Raw genomic sequence first — 16878 nt, 5'->3', positions numbered from 1 at the left:
AGATGTTTCTATTTTAAACAAACCTTCGATTGAAGTCGGTTAATAAAAAGAAACACAAACGCATGAATTAGGCCGACAAAGTTTCTAAATCTAATACTGTAATGGAGAGTGTATATTGACTGCACTTTGATGTCCTTTAGCGAAGCCCTCAGATAAATACCCGGAGTGGGAACCCTCAATCAGCGTCACAATCGCTCGGTCGTAAAACCTTTTAAAATACAATTTAATTTCTTCTAGCGCACATCATAAACAAAAGGTTTCACTTAATTATAATTGCACTGTAGAACTCTAAAAATATACGGCAGTGAACTAGTCTGAGCGTTTAACTATGACGCGCCCGTGTCTCCTGATGTCAGTTTGATTATAGACGTCCGACTGTTTAGTTCGTTTTGTGATCAATGATTAGTGCTACCGATTATAAACAATAAAAGGTAAATTTTAACTTTCTTTGCATTTCGAAGTCTTTAAGGTTTTCCGTGGTGCTGCTATTTTACAGTTACAGGTGTTTCTGATCACGACAATTTCAATTATAATCCGGACACTTGTTATTATTATTCGAAAAATCGAAAATAATGTAATTAATGACAATAACAGAAAAGTACGAGATTAAATCGTTAAAGCAATTTTAATTATGTTTATATCTCTCGAAAATCGAAGGAAATACTAAATTTAACTTCTAAGGTAACATTATGAAACTTTATGAATTTAAAAAGTAGTTTTATTTTTACTTAATTTTAATTTTCAATGTCGCTGAGTAAGTAAGCATGCTGTGCTATTGTCCTTTTAAAACTTATTTGTCGTTGCAATAAATGTATTTTCGAGAAAATCTAATAAAACTACCTCCGAAAAAAATATATGTAAGTATTTTTTAGCAAATAGAATAGTTTGATCTACAATAAAATTCAAACCGACACTTAGAATTTTTTTAAATTGACGCGTCATAAAGTAAGTTATTGAGATATGCACACGGGAGTTTTTGCTGAGTATATGTATTCAAAATAACTTTCTTAATTTATGAAAACATAATTTTGGCCCAAAATGTCACATAGGAGATTTTAAATTGGCAACGACATATTACGGTGTAAGTTACGTTATTCATTGACTTGTGTTAAAATAAGGCGATGATACCCATTTTTTTTGGTAGGTAAACTTGAAATAGGTATCGTTAACACAGGCTCTTATATCAGACTGCCATTACCTACAGAGTTAGTTAGGAAATCAACCATATATCAAGGTGAGCGAGGACTTTAGTGATGTGATGTTTAAATGAGCAATGATATCCTTTTTTTTTTTTAGTCTGTAAACTTGAAGTAGGTATCATTAACGCAGGCTTTACATCAGACTTCCATTACAGAATTTAGTTAGGTAATCAACCATATATCAAGGTGAGCGGAGACTTTAGTGATGTGATGTTTAAATAAGGTCCGACAATCGCCGAAAACTCTACCCAACTTAGATAATAATAAATAAACAAAAAGTCAACATTATGTATTCATTCATTTCCTAATTCCTAAATTGATTGCGTGTTATTTAATTAAATAAGACTAAAGTATTTCTATTTTAGTAATTGGCTCGTCGTTGCATTACCCGCGTTCATGTGTGACATTACATTTTGATGCATAAAATTTATAATCAATCGATTAGCAAAAATAACTACCCGTGTCAAGCGATATCCAACGCTCCAAGGTAATAGTTGCAGGAAGTCGGTGTACCTACTTGTTTATTTCTCTAGATGACTGGCGGTAGTCCGCACGGGTAGGTACCACCACCCGACCTATTTCTACCGGGAAGCAGTAATGCGTTTCGGTTTGAAGGGTGGGGCAGCCGTGGTATTGTAAAACTGAGACCTTCATATCTAAAGATGGGATGGCGGCATTTACGTTAAAGATGTCTATGGGCTCCGGTAAATACTTAACACCAGGTAGGCCATGAGCTCCCACAACAGCAATAAAAAAATTGTCGTCATTTTAAAATAACGTATAAAAGTGTTGTATACATATAATATGCAGAGCGACTATCCGATTCTTCGGACTGGATCATATAAATGCTTCCCGGAAAATCTAACTCTCGCAATTAAAGAGATTGTTGAGTATTGACATGACAGTAATATGATTTGTACAGATTTAGGTATTTGCGGCAACCAGTCCTTAACGAGCTGTCAGTGTCATTTGCTTTCCGTGTGGGAGGCGAAGGGATACTATTTATTCCTTTGCCTAGTTGACAGCTGCGTTGCTCTAGTGGTTAGAACTATTGTTGTTTGTTTCTTTGTTTTATTTGCTTTGCGTTTTGTTCGGAGCCCATGATACAGGAAAAATCATAGCATAAGCGATCTGTCGCTAAAGGTGATCTCTTCCAGAATACCGCAAGTTCAACAAGAACTGACTTAGAAAAATTATTAATTACGGCGTGGGCTTATTAGAGATATTTCAGTCCTTTTTTTAATATATCATTGTAAAGATATTTTTTAAATATCTTTGTAACGCGGTTTATAAGCTCGATATCAATGTATTTATGTAACGAAATATTTGAACGTCATTTTAATCGACTTCAAGACGACGTCAGATTAATTTAAAAATTTCCACGCATACCAACGGCCGATGTCCAACTCGCCATGGCCTTAACTATAAGACGATACGAATTCGCATCAAGCAATGCGACGATGTTCGAATCCCGCAGGCAGGTACCAATATTTCTAATTGAATACGTAATTAACAAATGTTCACGATTTATTTCTCCGTATGATACATTAAATTCTTGTAATAGAAATCAAACTCGCAAAACCCCGCCTATATCTGCCGTGAAGCAGTAAAGCGTTATCTATATATATATATATATATATATATATATATATAAATGAATTGCTGTTCGTTAGTCTCGCTAAAACTCGAGAACGGCTGGACCGATTTGGCTAATTTTGGTCTTGAATTATTTGTAAAAGTCCAGAGAAGGTTTAAAATGATTAGATAAATATCAAAATTCCTTTTGTTCGTTTAAGTTTATTTTATACAAAAGTTTAGGTCTTTTATTTATCGATTGAGGCACTACGAAGTCTGCCGGGTCAGCTAGTACATATTAAAAAACAGAGACTTAAGGCATTTACGTAGTTGACACCGGTCATCGTTCTCGTCGAACCTGTTGCTTTGCATCGAAGGGTTCGACGAGTAAATTAACCCATAGACAGAGCCCACTGAGTTTCTCGCCGGATCTTCTTAGTGGGTCGCGTTTCCGATCCGGTGGTAGGTTTTGCGAGGCACGGCTCTTGCTAGGGTTCGTGTTAGCAACGTCGTCTGGTTTGAGCCCCGTGAGCACACCTACTAGTTAAGTGTACGCTGAAATAGCCTCTCAAGGTTATCAGCTTAGGAAAAAAATTGACATCTACAGTCTTCCAGAACCATTTAATCCTAGTTACATAGTGAACTTGTACACGCGTCTATGTATTAAAAAAAAAAAGGGCTGACCTTGGGGCACTTCCGCCATTGTGAAAGAAATAAACAACAAAACTTTATTTATTTACTAAACTAAGCTTACTCGTGGCAAAACATAACACATACAACAAATAACACGTACCTATTTATGAATTTTCAATACCTAAACGAATTCACAATAACAGTTGTAATAATTTACTGCGCACAAATACCGGTCATTAATAATATTGTCGCATAGTTACTTAGTACGATAATTAATCTTGGATCAAGGATAGATCGCACATGCGATGAATGAATTTGATTAGTCACTCGCTCGAGAGGCGTGGGTGCTAATATAAGGCGCGCGCTGAAAGATTTGTTTTATCGTCCGATAAATAATTATAGATCTATAATGAAGCAAGGAATCGAATATGTACTTACTTTAGATCTTTTCTAGTCGTCACACGTGATGTAGATATGGGTGATCCATTTTAAGGGAAAGGCTTTATTAAATCATTGATCTTAATTAAAAAAGTCTAGAATACTCGCGAAAACGAAGCGATCATTAAAAGCAAAAGCTGTTTAGTACTAATAACAGTTATAAGTTGTAAGAATTCGATAGATAATACAAAAAACAAAAATATTGCTTTTGCGGGAACGAGATAGAGCATTCCCTTCAACCTTTACCAATCCTTCGAAATGTATCTTCGATATTTTAAGTTTAGAAAAAGTCTATTTTATACTCTAACCTTTTCAAGCGGTTTGCGTATATAAAGACGTGTGGGGATTTGACATTTGTTGCCCATGCTGAGTATTTCATTAAAATTCTGTATTGATGAACATAATAATATTTAAGGTTACTAGTATTGAAATTCGATTATAATCACTGACGCCTCAAGATTTATGTTCGTTTTGAACTACGTTTCCTCTTATTTTGTCATTGACATTATTCTAGTAAATTATTGGGGAAAAAGTTGTGACCAAAATAGAATTTATTAAAAAAAAATCATCGTTGTGGAACAAAGTAAAATTATTTATTGTTCTATTTTTGCCTATTTATATTATTATATTTATAAATAAATGATGCGAAACAAGGTTCAAGCTCAAAAAGTTCGATAGCGAAAAGAGGTTAAAGAACTTTTGCTAAGGGCCTTGTAGGTTTCCTAATCTCGACCTCAGCACTGACGAGTTGGGTCTGGCAAAGTACCTATTTATTATAGTATTTAAAAAAAAAGATTTAGTTAATGGAATTTTTAGAAATAGAAAAAACAAATACAATACAATAAGACTTTACATTACAATAGTTTACTTCTTTTTAATAATAAGAATATTTTTTCTCATCTAAAGCATCTAAAGTTGAAATAAGATATATATTTCATTAAAATTATTGTACGAATCACGTTTTTATTTATAATGTCTTACGTCATTAAAAATCTCCCCAGCGGTGTTATCCGATAAAAAAAAATTAATGAAGTCTCAAACATCGAACGATGTTTCGGATCGTAGTGTTTTGACCTACATGTGATAAATCGTCTGTAATTCCGTGCGTGGACTACGACGGAAATAAAATGCTTAATGAAGCGAATACCGAAATTTTAGTTATTTTTTATTTAATTTTTTATATTGATTATGTGTGGGGACGAGCTCACAGTTACTGGAGCCCATACACATCTACAACGTAAATGCGCCACACACCTTGAGATATAAGTTCTAAGGTCTCAGTATAGTCACAACGTGCGGACTCACAAGAGGTCCTGCCACCAGTAATTACGCAAATTATAATTTTGCGGGTTTTATTTTTATTACACGATGTTATTCCTTCACCGTGGAAGTCAATCGTGAACATTTGCTAAGTACGTATTTCATTAGAAAAATTGGTACTTGCCTGCGGGATTCGAACACCGGTGCATCGCTAGATACGAATGCACCGGACGTCTTATCCTTTAGGCCACGCCGATTATAAATTGATTGCTTAAAATTTTGTTATTATTTTTTTGTTTTCTACAAAATAGGTCTCTTGTCAATTGTCAACACTACAATATTAACCATAATATGAATTCCAACAATCACTATCTTACTCTGCACTACAAGGCAGTGCAGTGAAAATTGTTATTTTTATATTGTTGGTTATCAATATGTGTAAGTTTCAGATGCCTGATGAAGGTCTAATAGAAGACCGAAACGTTGCAAAAATAATAATGTAATTTGTTATTATGATCCTATCTTGTCCACATTCCTGAGATACAAAATATTTTATTAATAATTATGGACGATAATATTAATAATAATAATTACATCAATTTTTAAATAACATATTATTAACTAGAACATTTGATTCTGTTATTTTTTCCTTTTTTGCCAGTCCAGCGTTTAAAAACGTTGAGTCAAAAATTTAAAATTGTAACAAGTTTTTTAATGTCCATTTTATGAGAATAAATGAATCGTTTTAAATCAATTAATATCAGGTAGACTGTGAGCTTGTGTGCTCATGAAGCCTGATAAAAAAAAAACGCACCCACATAAATTATGTAGTGGTCTCGCTTCAAAAATATTTTTATTGTCTGATGAACTTTGAAAACATGTTTCGATCCGCCATATTTGTTTTCAATATCAGCTGTTCAAATGGCGCCTTAAAATCATTTTTACGCACGAAGATACGTGAAATGGTTTACAATTAATTACAATTACAAAATATTTGCTTATGAATTCTTTACACAGCTGTATAGGACGCTCTTTACAATCACAGAAACATTAAGGTTTCCATTCATATCTATTAGATAGATTCATAATTTAAGACATGCATAAATTTCATAATTAATATTTTATCGATATATACCTAGTCAGGTCATAAATTCTGTCACATGTTTAATGTAAAATAATTGAAACAAGTTTATTCATTATGTAACCATTCATATACCAAAATGAACTTAACAAAACATGATTCTTATGACACTAAAGTTTATTCAAAATGACCTTCGTGATTTTGAATACAGGCCTTCAATCTGCGCGGCCAGTCGTCTATCGCAGCACGAACGAGGTCCATGTCAATATCGGCGGCTGCCTTAATCAAGGATGTCTTGAGTGACTCCAAATTGGGATGAGGCTTTGAGCACGCCTTTTCCTCCAAGTGTTGCCATATCTTGTAATCTAACGGATTCAAATCTGGACTGGAGGAGGGCCAGTCTTCGTGCCGGATGAAGTCGATTTCACGCGCCGCCAACCAGTCTTGTGTGCTCTTCGCTCTATGAGCTGGCGCCGAATCTTGTTGGAATACCCAGTGCCTGTTATTGAACATGGTATGAGAAACAGGTTCCACAAGGTTCGTCAGGACTGTATTTTGATACACAACTGCATTCGTTTTTACACCTTTCTCACAAAAATGTACCTCTGTTAAGCCCCAATAAGAAACTCCCAACCATACCATGAGCGAGAATGGAAAATGACCTCGTTGGACACGCGGAATACGGTTGCTCGCTTCTTCACTACTGTGTGCGTGTACACCTTATCATTTTGTTTGTTGTAGCTCTCTTCTACGGTAAAAAAATTTTCATCCAAAAAAAGAATTTCCCGATATTTTTTTCCCGCGTACCGCTTCAACAAAGCGCGGCATCTCTTCAGTCTCAGGTCCATTAGACGAGCATTCAAACGATGTCCTGTTTTTCTTCGATATGCCCGAAGCCCTAAGTCTTCATTTAACACCCTTTTCACCGTGGTTCTGCTTAACCCCATCTGAAGGGCCAACAGTTTCTGCTTACGTTTGGGATTTCTTTGATTTCGCGCCTTCACAGCTTTTATCACTGCTGGAGTCTTAACAGACCGAGGGCGACCACTTATTGTCCTGTCATCTCCACTAGAGTCTTCATTGTATCGTTTGATGGTACGATAAACGAATCTTTTGGTTATATTCAAATTTATCAGTATGTTAAAAATTTTAATTGGCGCGTAACCGCAACGATGCAACGCAATAACTGCAACACGGTCTTCTTTAAGCGTCCACTCCATATTTAAAAATGAGTAAAATTCTAAAAGTATACATTTTTATTTTCATGAACAATTCGAAATTCGAATTCAATAAACTTTTTTGTGGCCAGCATTCTAAAAGAAAAGTTTTTACTGTGTGACAATACTTATGACCTGACTAGTTATAATTTTAATACTGTCCTTTTAAAATTGTTTACGGATCTTTCTTTTAATTTTTAAATTGCATAGATTGGTGGACGAGCTCACAGCCCACCTGGTGTTAAGTAGTTACCGGAGCCCATTGACATCTACAACGTAAATGCCGCCACCCACCTTGAGATATAAGTTCTAAGGTCTCAGTATGGTTACAATTGGTGGTAGGACCTCTTATGAGTCCGCGCGGATAGGTACCACCACCCTGCCTATTTCTGCAATGAAGCAGTAATGCGTTTCGGTTTGAAGGCTGGGGCAACCGTTGTACCTTGGAACTTATATCTCAAGGTGGGTGGCGCATTTACGTTATAGATGTCTATGGGCTCCAGTAACCACTTAACACCAGATGGGCTGTGAAATCGTCCGCCCATCTAAGCAATAAAAAAAAAAGGCTGTTCCACCCTTCAAATCGAAACGCATTACTTCTTCACGGCAGAAATGCGCGGCAGAAACCCATGTGGAATGACAAGAGGTCCTACCATCTGTGTAGAAGACCAGGCAAGCGTCACCACACAAATTCTTGTAACACGCGATTGCTGCTTGATTTGACTTTGCGATAAACGCCATGTTCATTAACAACTACGTATTATAATATAAAAACAAACATGACCTTGTTATTTAAATTAATGTGATGTTTTATGTATTTCTGAACACGTCAAGAGGAAGCAGTTGTTTGTATAGATTATATGAATAATATTAAAATCAATGTCATTGATTACGAGTATTTATTTACGTTTTAACAAACAAAAAGGACAGTACTAATACAAAAATAATGGTATCTTATCTTATACCTTTAAACGAGCAATTCTTTTATATTAATATATTATACTTATATAATCTGATTCTAGGAAACGGCTCCAACGATTTTCATAAAATTTAGTATACAGGGGATTTCGGGGGCGATATATCGATCTATGTACGATTTATTTTCAGAAAATGTTGTTTATTCGTGTTTTCAATAATCAACTTTATCGATAATCAACTTTATGACTCTTCCCGACATCTATTGGCGAATAATAATACTATTTTTCTTAATTGAGAGCATCTAACTGCTTTAAAGACACAACAAGATGGCGTTATCAAAAAAAAAACCGGTCATCATCTAGTATCGCTTAAAGGGAATAATAGCCTTTCAACCCTCGATATAATTTAGTGTTCAAGGAATACTGTAGCTAACAGTACGTTGCATGCCGCATAATAACTATGAATATTGTACGTATTTAGCGAATGTACTACAATTCAATTATATCTCATTACAGGTGATTAAGCGGTGCTAGAAAAATGTCGGAAACTCAAAACAAAGTGCAAGGTTAGCTGTTTTTCTTTTATAATTCTTCGTAGGTAATCTGAATGAATTGTACCTACTATTATTATTATAATTTTTTTTATTGCTAAGATGGGTGGATTGGCTCACAGCCCACCTGGTGTTAAGTGGTTACTGGAGCCCATCTACAACGTAATTGCGTCACCCACCACCCTTCAAACTGAAACACATTACTGCTTCACGGCAGAAAATAGGCGGGACGGTGGTACCTACCCGTGCGGACTCACGAGAGGTCCTACCACCAGTAATTACGCAAATTATAATTTTGCGGGTTTGTTTTTTATTATTACACGTTATTATTCCTTCGCCGTGGAAGTCAATCGTGAACATTTGTTAAGTACGTATTTCATTAGAAAAATTGGTACCCGCCTGCGGAATTCGAACACCGTTGCATCGCTAGATACGAATGCACCGAACGTCTTATCCTTTAGGCCACGACGACTTCAGTAAATTGTATTAATTAATACAACGCAACTTCAGGTTTGGGCGGTTACTGTAGCCCATGGGCATCACAAAGTAACGGTGTCACACCTGTTATATAACGAATACTAACGTATTTTTGCAGATAATCCAAAAATTTTATCGGGTCCCGTGCTACAGAACTCTCCGAATGCATTCCTCTCGAAGACACTGTTGGACCGGTATAGAGATCTACCGCTGCCGGAAGACAAGGTCCTCGCCACATACGTATGGATCGACGGCTCCGGCGAGCATGTTCGTTGCAAAGACAGGACTTTGAACTACATTCCAGAAACTCCTAAAGGTGGGTGCTGTATTGCAAGCAAAACGTTAAGATTCCTTACCGATAGCTTTTGTCTTACCCTCTAACTTTAATAGTGCCGTACCACATGTGGACGCCTTCAGCTCTAACTCTAGGAGCAGACTTAGGGACCCCGGTAACCGTACTCGTAGAACTCGACAAAGAGTTTGACGTGCAACCTAACCTAAACACCAGCCCGCTGAGTTTCTCGCCGTTGATCTTCTCAGCGAGTCGCGATTCCGATCCGGTAGTAGATTCAATCGCGACGCAGTTAGTCTTGAGTTGTTAGGCCTCCTTTGGAGACGCTCGGGCAGCTGTTAGCAAATCCCATCCCTCCTGGCTGAGCCTTTGCTCGCCCACCTGTCCTGGTGAAACTGGAAAGGCCATTGGGACGCCAGTAATCCCTCATTCAAAAAAAAACCACACTTGACCAAGCCCCAACATACACACTTCATTCTAGTAGGTAATAAAGTAAACACTTCCCCCAAACGAGGGTGTGCGAGCAATTAGAGTTATTCAATGGAATATTTGTGTGGCTTCCCACTTACACGTAATAGCGGGCTTTATTTATTACGTTTGTGTTTGGTCTGTAGTGGTGTGTGGATACTATTATCGTCGCGTTTTGTTAAAGTTTTGTGACCTTACTTTTGTTGCCAGTGAACCCGAGATCGATTCTCGGTTAGAGATAGCGTTTAATAAAACATTTATGATCTAGATGAACTCATTCTCAATTTGTGTGTTCTAGCATATTTAACACGCTTGTTTCAATAACACGTAAATATTTTTTTGATCCATTCTTGAATAGAAAGAAAAAAAAAACGTGTGGCACCCAGGAACTGCCGCGGTAAAGCTATTCCATAGCATTTTTTATCAACTTATGCAATTATAATTAGACAATGATAATTTAATATTAAAACAATAATAAGACAAGACCACGCTATATTAAACATTAATAAAAGCAAAGTATTAACTGTCCCCTTCACACTCATAAGCTAGACCGCGCGAGAGAGAGATGGGCAGACTTTTCATGATGCGCATGCAGTGTGACGTCACGCGACGCGCTAATTCACAAACACTACACAAGCGTAATGTGTGAATGTGTTGAACGCGAGCTACATGGTAGGCGGAGTGAGGGGTGTTAGGTTTTTTCGTTACGGAATTTCATGATTCGGTCGCCGCGCTCAAGGCCCGCGATAAAAGCTATGCAATAGCTTAAAACAGCTTGTTAATTATACCCAAGACACCTACAGCCACCCAAACCGAACACATGTATATTATTTGAGAAATTCTTTTATTTCACAGTTTTTGGTATAAATCAAACGACGGTTGATCTGTATTCCTGTTTAGTTGAACCGTGAACAAAATAGTGAAGTGGTCACCTATTTTGTCGCGAGCGGATTACTGTTTGCGATTGATCTTAATTTTCAATAAGTTTCAAATTAAAATGAAAAAAAAAAACTAACAAGTTTCCTTTGCCTTCTTTTTTTTTGTTATTAAATAGATAAGAGCCGTAGTAACGAATCGACCGTGGGGAACGATTTTTACATATTATACCATTGGGTTTTACAGACGAATTCGTGTACCAATGAAATCGGCTTGCTATCCGGAGAATTGTTCGCCGATAATGTAAACGGGGCCTTAGACGGTCGTAGCGTTTTCATGATGTCTTTAATTGAAATTGACATCTCGACAAATACATAAAACTCCCTATAAAGATAATATCTTGCATGGAGGGATCAATTAAGCGATCATAACCCTACTGTGTACTTATACGTTTTCTTAAACGACTCCAAAAAAGAAGAACTTTTCATTTCGATAACTTTTGACTCGGTGACCCGATTTTGATGGTCTTTCTTTTTCTTATTATTAACTGGATATTAGAGAACTAGTGTTTTGGTTACCGAAGCCCGCAGACACCGACACATGAGTTCTAAATCTCAATTAAATAATGAAACGGTCGCCTGCTTCACCCTTCAAACCGGTACTTGTTACAGCTTCGCGGCAAAAACAGGGTTGTCAATACATTTATTCAAAGTTTATCGGATTAAGTTGAAACTGCGTTGAGCAAATATTATTAGCGCGTTCTTTATGTTTTTGCCATAGTAGTAAGAAAGAAACGCGAGTGCTTTGCTAAAATTGTTTTATTGCGTGTGTTTATCAACAGTAAAAGCGAAGCGTGGTAGTTTTTTATTAGAAGTAAATTTGTTCGTTCGGACATCTCTAATCGAGGAAGGGTACGGAACTTGCCCATCAAAATCCACTATATCCCCAGTTTGTCCCCAGCACAAACCGTTACGTTGTGATATATATACAAGAGAATCTATGTACGGATGTATTTTCGACTTATATTATCTTTCGTAATTAGCTTTCTGAATCATCTTGTTTTTTATATAAAATTGCATTTTGTTGAGGACGCAGCTATTTTTTTTTATTGCTTAGATGGGTGGACGAGCTCACAGCCCACCTGGTGTTAAGTGGTTACTGGAGCCTATAGACATCTAACACGTAAATGCGCCACCCACCTTGAGATATAAGTTCTAAGATCTCAGTATAGTTACAACGGCTGCCCCACCCTTCAAACCGAAACGCATTACTGCTTCACGGCAGAAATAGGCAGGGTGGTGGTACCTACCCGCGCGGACTCACAAGAGGTCCTACCATCAGTAAGAAAGCAAGTAGCATAAAAATTAGACTTTTCTACAACTAACTAACTTAGACTGATTTTTAGGGTGCTGCTTTAAGTTGTATTTTTAATTTCAACAATTTATTTATATTTATATTTCATTGATGTTGCCAGACCTGCCGATATGGAATTACGACGGCAGCTCTACAGGCCAGACGACAAGCACGAACTCAGACACGCACCTGAAGCCCCAGGCCATATACAGGGACCCGTTCCGGCGCGGAAACCACGTGCTTGTCATGTGCGACACATACGATTACAGCATGCAACCAACAAGTTAGTTACGGTTTATCTTACGCTCCAATCCAAACTATAGAACGGTTTTTTTATGCTACCTATGCTGATAGCCTTGAGAGGCTATTTCAGCTTCGCCTTGAGGTGTAGGTGAGCTCACGGGATTCAAACCGGGAGTGTTGCTAACACTGGCTCTAGCAAGAGCAGTGCTTCGCAGAATCTACCACCGGGTCGGAATCGCGACCCACTGAGAAGATCCAACGAGAAACTCAGTGGGCTGTGTCTATGGGCTAATGGTCTTAGACTGAACACCGTATACATGTCCGGCGATGTTGGAATATCCCCTCGAGGCTACCGGCGAATGGATAGAGAATAAAATGCACTAGAGATGATCCAAAATTGAGAGCACATCATGTCTATTCATCTATTGTAGTTCAATAAAATTCTTATAGAGACAAACCACCGTATTAAATGCCAAGAAGCGTACGACCGCTGCAGAGACCACGAGCCGTGGTTCGGCATAGAGCAAGAGTACGTGCTCCTCGACTCTGACCTTAGACCGTTTGGGTGGCCTACAACTGGAAGCCCTCCTGCCCAGGGACCATATTATTGCGGCGTTGGAGCTAACAAGGTCTTCGCGAGGGATCTCATTGAAGCCCATTATAAGTAAGTGAGGATGTTCATTCTCAACATTATATTTTATTCAAACAAATGCGCTTACAGTTTTTTTTGGATCCTTCTAAACGGCCCGACGTCTTAAAAGATGTAAAGCTCGTGTTAATTTTTCGCAAACACATTTAGAATTGTTTAATTCAACGTTTAAGTGTTCTTATGCCATATAAGGATGTCGGTCCTTTCAAATATATTTGAGGGATCATAGAAAATGTATATTTTTTGTTTCTTGCCACGTAAATGTTTTAGATTGCCATTGACACCAATGCGTGAACTCAACATTACTTCCGATATTTTGCACTGCCGCCAAAATAGACTGTTTAACAAATTAAATGCAATTAAGTTGAGATTGGTTTCTTCTTTATATTTTTTTATTTGGTTCACGGGTAAAATCTATACATAATTAACATTTAACCAAAAATACAAAAAAAAATGGATACATTATTTTATACCCGTTTCAATATTATTGTAATCACAGCTACTCATGCAGCGTCATGTGCATAGGTATTTTCCACTTCATACAGTCGTTCGTATTTCTATTATAGTAGAGATGATAACGGAAGGATAAAAAAAAATTAAAATGAATTGCTCTTTTATTTTCCGCTTCAACGTCGAGTGTTGTGATAAGAGATGTTTTATTTTCTCAGATGCTGTCTGTATGCTGGAGTGCCGATCACAGGTACGAACGCTGAGGCGATGCTCTCGCAGTGGGAGTTCCAAGTCGGGCCCTCCGTTGGCGTGTCAGCTGGAGATGACCTGTGGATAGCTCGTTTTATCCTGCATCGTCTGGCTGAAGAGTTCGGAGTCATCGTCACTTTCGACCCCAAACCGGTGTCGGATTGGAATGGTTCGGGTGCTCACCACAATTTCTCGACAAAGAAAATGCGAGATGAAGGGGGAATTACGTAAGTGTGTTCTATTTTTTCTGTTTAAATGCGTATTATTATTATACGAATGACGTGCATTCCGGATCCTCCCGATCCACTAACGGTGCTTTTAGGTACCTCGAGCACCGGTCATCGTTCTCGCCGATTCTCGCCGAAGGGCTCGGTGAGTAAACTAACCCACAGACACAGCCCACTGAGTTTCTCGCCGGATTTTCTCAGTGGGTCGCGTTTCCGATCCGGTGGTAGATTCTGTGAAGCAGTGCTCAACTTAACCAGGTTTGATCCCCGTGAGCGCACCTACTCGTCCGGTAACGCTGATATAGCCTCTCAAGGCTATCAGCATAGGTAGGAAAGAAACGTAATAAAAGTACTACACGTACACCTTGAGCCATGAGTTCTAAGTCGGTTTTAGGGTACAAGGACTGCCTTGAGCCATGAGTTCTAAGTCGATTTTAGGGTACAAGGACTGCCCCACCCTTCTAAACAAAACGCATTACTGCTTCACGGCAGAAATAGGCGGGGTGGTGGTACCTACCCGCGCGGGGCTTATAATACGCCTTACCACCAACGTAATGCCCATTCTTTTTTATAGTTCGTTAGTTTCCCTCACTAGTGCTAAGTCGTTGGCAATGAAGTCTTCTTGCTTTAGAATTTATCGATAATTCTAATACAAATGGATTACATTATTGGAGTTTCAGTAAGGATCCCTAATTTTTTTGAAAATTTAATAAATATAGCCTATATCACCCGGGGATAGCGTAGCTTTCCAACAGTGAAAGAATTTTTCAAATCAGTTCAGTAGTTTCGGAGCCTATTCAATACAAACAAACAAACAAATCTTTCCTCTTTATAATATTAGTATAGATAATTTATTTCTTTAACAGACTGACAGTAGTTATGTTATGTATGAAAACAATTGAATGTTTTTGATACCATTTTTTTTGGCAGTGAAATCGAGAGGGCGATTGAAAAGCTCTCCAAAGTGCACATGAAGCACATTAAGGTATACGACCCTCGCGGCGGCAAGGATAACGAGCGCCGACTGACAGGACTCCACGAAACCGCTAGCATTCATGATTTTAGTTCGGGTAAACATTACATTAAAAGTTTTTTTTTATATATGTATACAAATAAAAGGCGATGGGTGTGTATATGTATACATCCAACAACCGGCTCTATTGAATTCGATGAAATTCTGAAGTTGGACACCGCCATTCTTTGAAGTTAGGTAGCGGCCGGAACAATGTCAAACCAAAGATAGGACGTAACAGACCACAATTATGTAAGAGGTTCTGATTTTGACTTTTTTATGTGTCTATAGATAATAGAAGCTTTTTCTGGGTGAAACGATTTGAATGATTATTTAAATTGTATCAAGATTTGACCAGTAGTTTTTAAAATATCCTTAATAATGCATATTTAATTGACTTCGACTATACATATTACATTTGAGTCGTCTATTATCAAAGGTGGCAATCTGTGCATTTGGACAAAAAAAATTTATTGATATGTCAATACAGATTGATTTGAATAATATAATCGTCTCCTTCAAAGAATACGGTTCAAAACCTGCATTAAATAAAGGTTAATAGTTAACCTGTTATTTATCTAAGATGTCGTTCCGAAGAGTTTTGTGACTGCCAAATGGAATACAAAGTCAATAATTCGTTTTTCTGATTTACCAATCATTGTCCAAAAGTCAGATTGCCGGCTTTGATAATAGTCGACTCATTTAATGTTATTCTATTATATTATTTGTTAATATCAGTTATGTTTTTTTTCATTATGTTTTATTATTATCAAGTACAACGAAGATCGGTGTTTGTTTCTATATTTATAAGATTTTTTTATACCGTAGACGGCCCACGAAGTATTTTATGTGGCTACCGGAGATATCACAGATTACTTTAAGACACGCGAATGAAATTTCGATAGAGAAAATAACATCTATCACGTGCACACTGACAGTCAAAAGTCAGACTTTTTGGCGGGAATGCGAGGAGTGAAGTTGCGTGATTTGTTCTATTTTCTATTTAGTGTTTCTTCAGGTTTAAATGTGTAATAACGGTGGTTTCTTAACTGTTTAATATCTGTGAAAGTGCACAAATGTGGGAAAATGAAACAAAGCCGCTGAACATAACTTCTCAGGATCCTCCAAAAAGTCCACTGAAAAAGTCTCTGTAAATGACCACTATTTTACTGAGATTATATTTCATCCCATATCATATCATCTCATCATTTAATTTAAAAAAGTTTTCATTAAAATTAAAATAAGATTAGTTACTAAATAAATAAATAAATAGTCATAGTTACTAGGTCATAACATCCGAATAGTCAAAAGTCGGAGCACAGATAATCAAAATTAGCAGATATTATCCAACAAAGGCGGTGATGATTTTAGTTTCATGTTCTTCGTAATAAGTTTGTACATAAAACCACATTTCCAGGTGTTGCTAGCCGCAGTGCCAGTATAAGAATACCTCGGCAGGTGGAGGCAGAAAAACGCGGGTACCTCGAGGATCGGCGCCCGGCTTCGAACTGCGATCCGTACTCTGTGACCGATGCACTCATGCGCACTTGTATACTTGACGAATTATAATTAAAAAAAATAAACTATTGTATTTTTCACCCGCTCGGTGGAAGATCTTCCCATTTTAATGAATTCCCAAAATTGCCCCCCAATGCAAATCCTTGATACAATAAACCTTAAACCCAAACCCAAAAATCCTTTAATTCACTCA

At 37.4% G+C, this 16878-nt stretch overlaps 1 protein-coding gene across 5 annotated transcripts; it reads left to right on the top strand.

Annotated features, from left to right (window-relative positions):
• Nucleotides 1-225: 225 nt before the first annotated feature.
• Nucleotides 226-16750, top strand: LOC101740405 (glutamine synthetase 2 cytoplasmic). 5 transcript variants are annotated; one of them, XM_004925284.5, is made up of 8 exons: nucleotides 226-431; nucleotides 8837-8886; nucleotides 9467-9664; nucleotides 12459-12620; nucleotides 13031-13244; nucleotides 13898-14155; nucleotides 15086-15225; nucleotides 16585-16750. In XM_004925284.5, exons 2-8 carry the CDS (start codon nucleotides 8859-8861, stop codon nucleotides 16734-16736), a joined length of 1152 nt encoding a protein of 383 aa, XP_004925341.2. In that variant the 5' UTR covers nucleotides 226-431; nucleotides 8837-8858; the 3' UTR covers nucleotides 16737-16750. The 5 variants fall into 5 exon arrangements, with proteins under 5 accessions (XP_004925341.2, XP_037874032.1, XP_062530369.1 ...); XM_062674385.1 differs by lacking the exon at nucleotides 226-431 and adding an exon at nucleotides 2070-2115 and having other exon boundaries at nucleotides 8757-8886; XM_062674386.1 differs by lacking the exon at nucleotides 226-431 and adding an exon at nucleotides 4998-5257.
• The last annotated feature ends 128 nt before the right edge of the window (nucleotides 16751-16878 follow it).

The sequence above is a fragment of the Bombyx mori genome, chromosome 20 (genome assembly GCF_030269925.1).
Source record: "Bombyx mori chromosome 20, ASM3026992v2".
In the NCBI taxonomy this organism is placed as follows: domain Eukaryota; kingdom Metazoa; phylum Arthropoda; class Insecta; order Lepidoptera; family Bombycidae; genus Bombyx; species Bombyx mori.
This window is presented reverse-complemented; position numbering and strand designations above follow the sequence as displayed.

Excerpts from the sequence above, each read along its gene's own strand:
- LOC101740405 (XM_004925284.5), top strand. The coding sequence starts at position 8,859 with ATGTCGGAAACTCAAAACAAAGTGCAAG. Across the intron at positions 8,887-9,466 it reads AACTCAAAACAAAGTGCAAG|ATAATCCAAAAATTTTATCG; the intron begins GTTAGCTGTTTT and ends GTATTTTTGCAG. Across the intron at positions 15,226-16,584 it reads CATTCATGATTTTAGTTCGG|GTGTTGCTAGCCGCAGTGCC; the intron begins GTAAACATTACA and ends CCACATTTCCAG.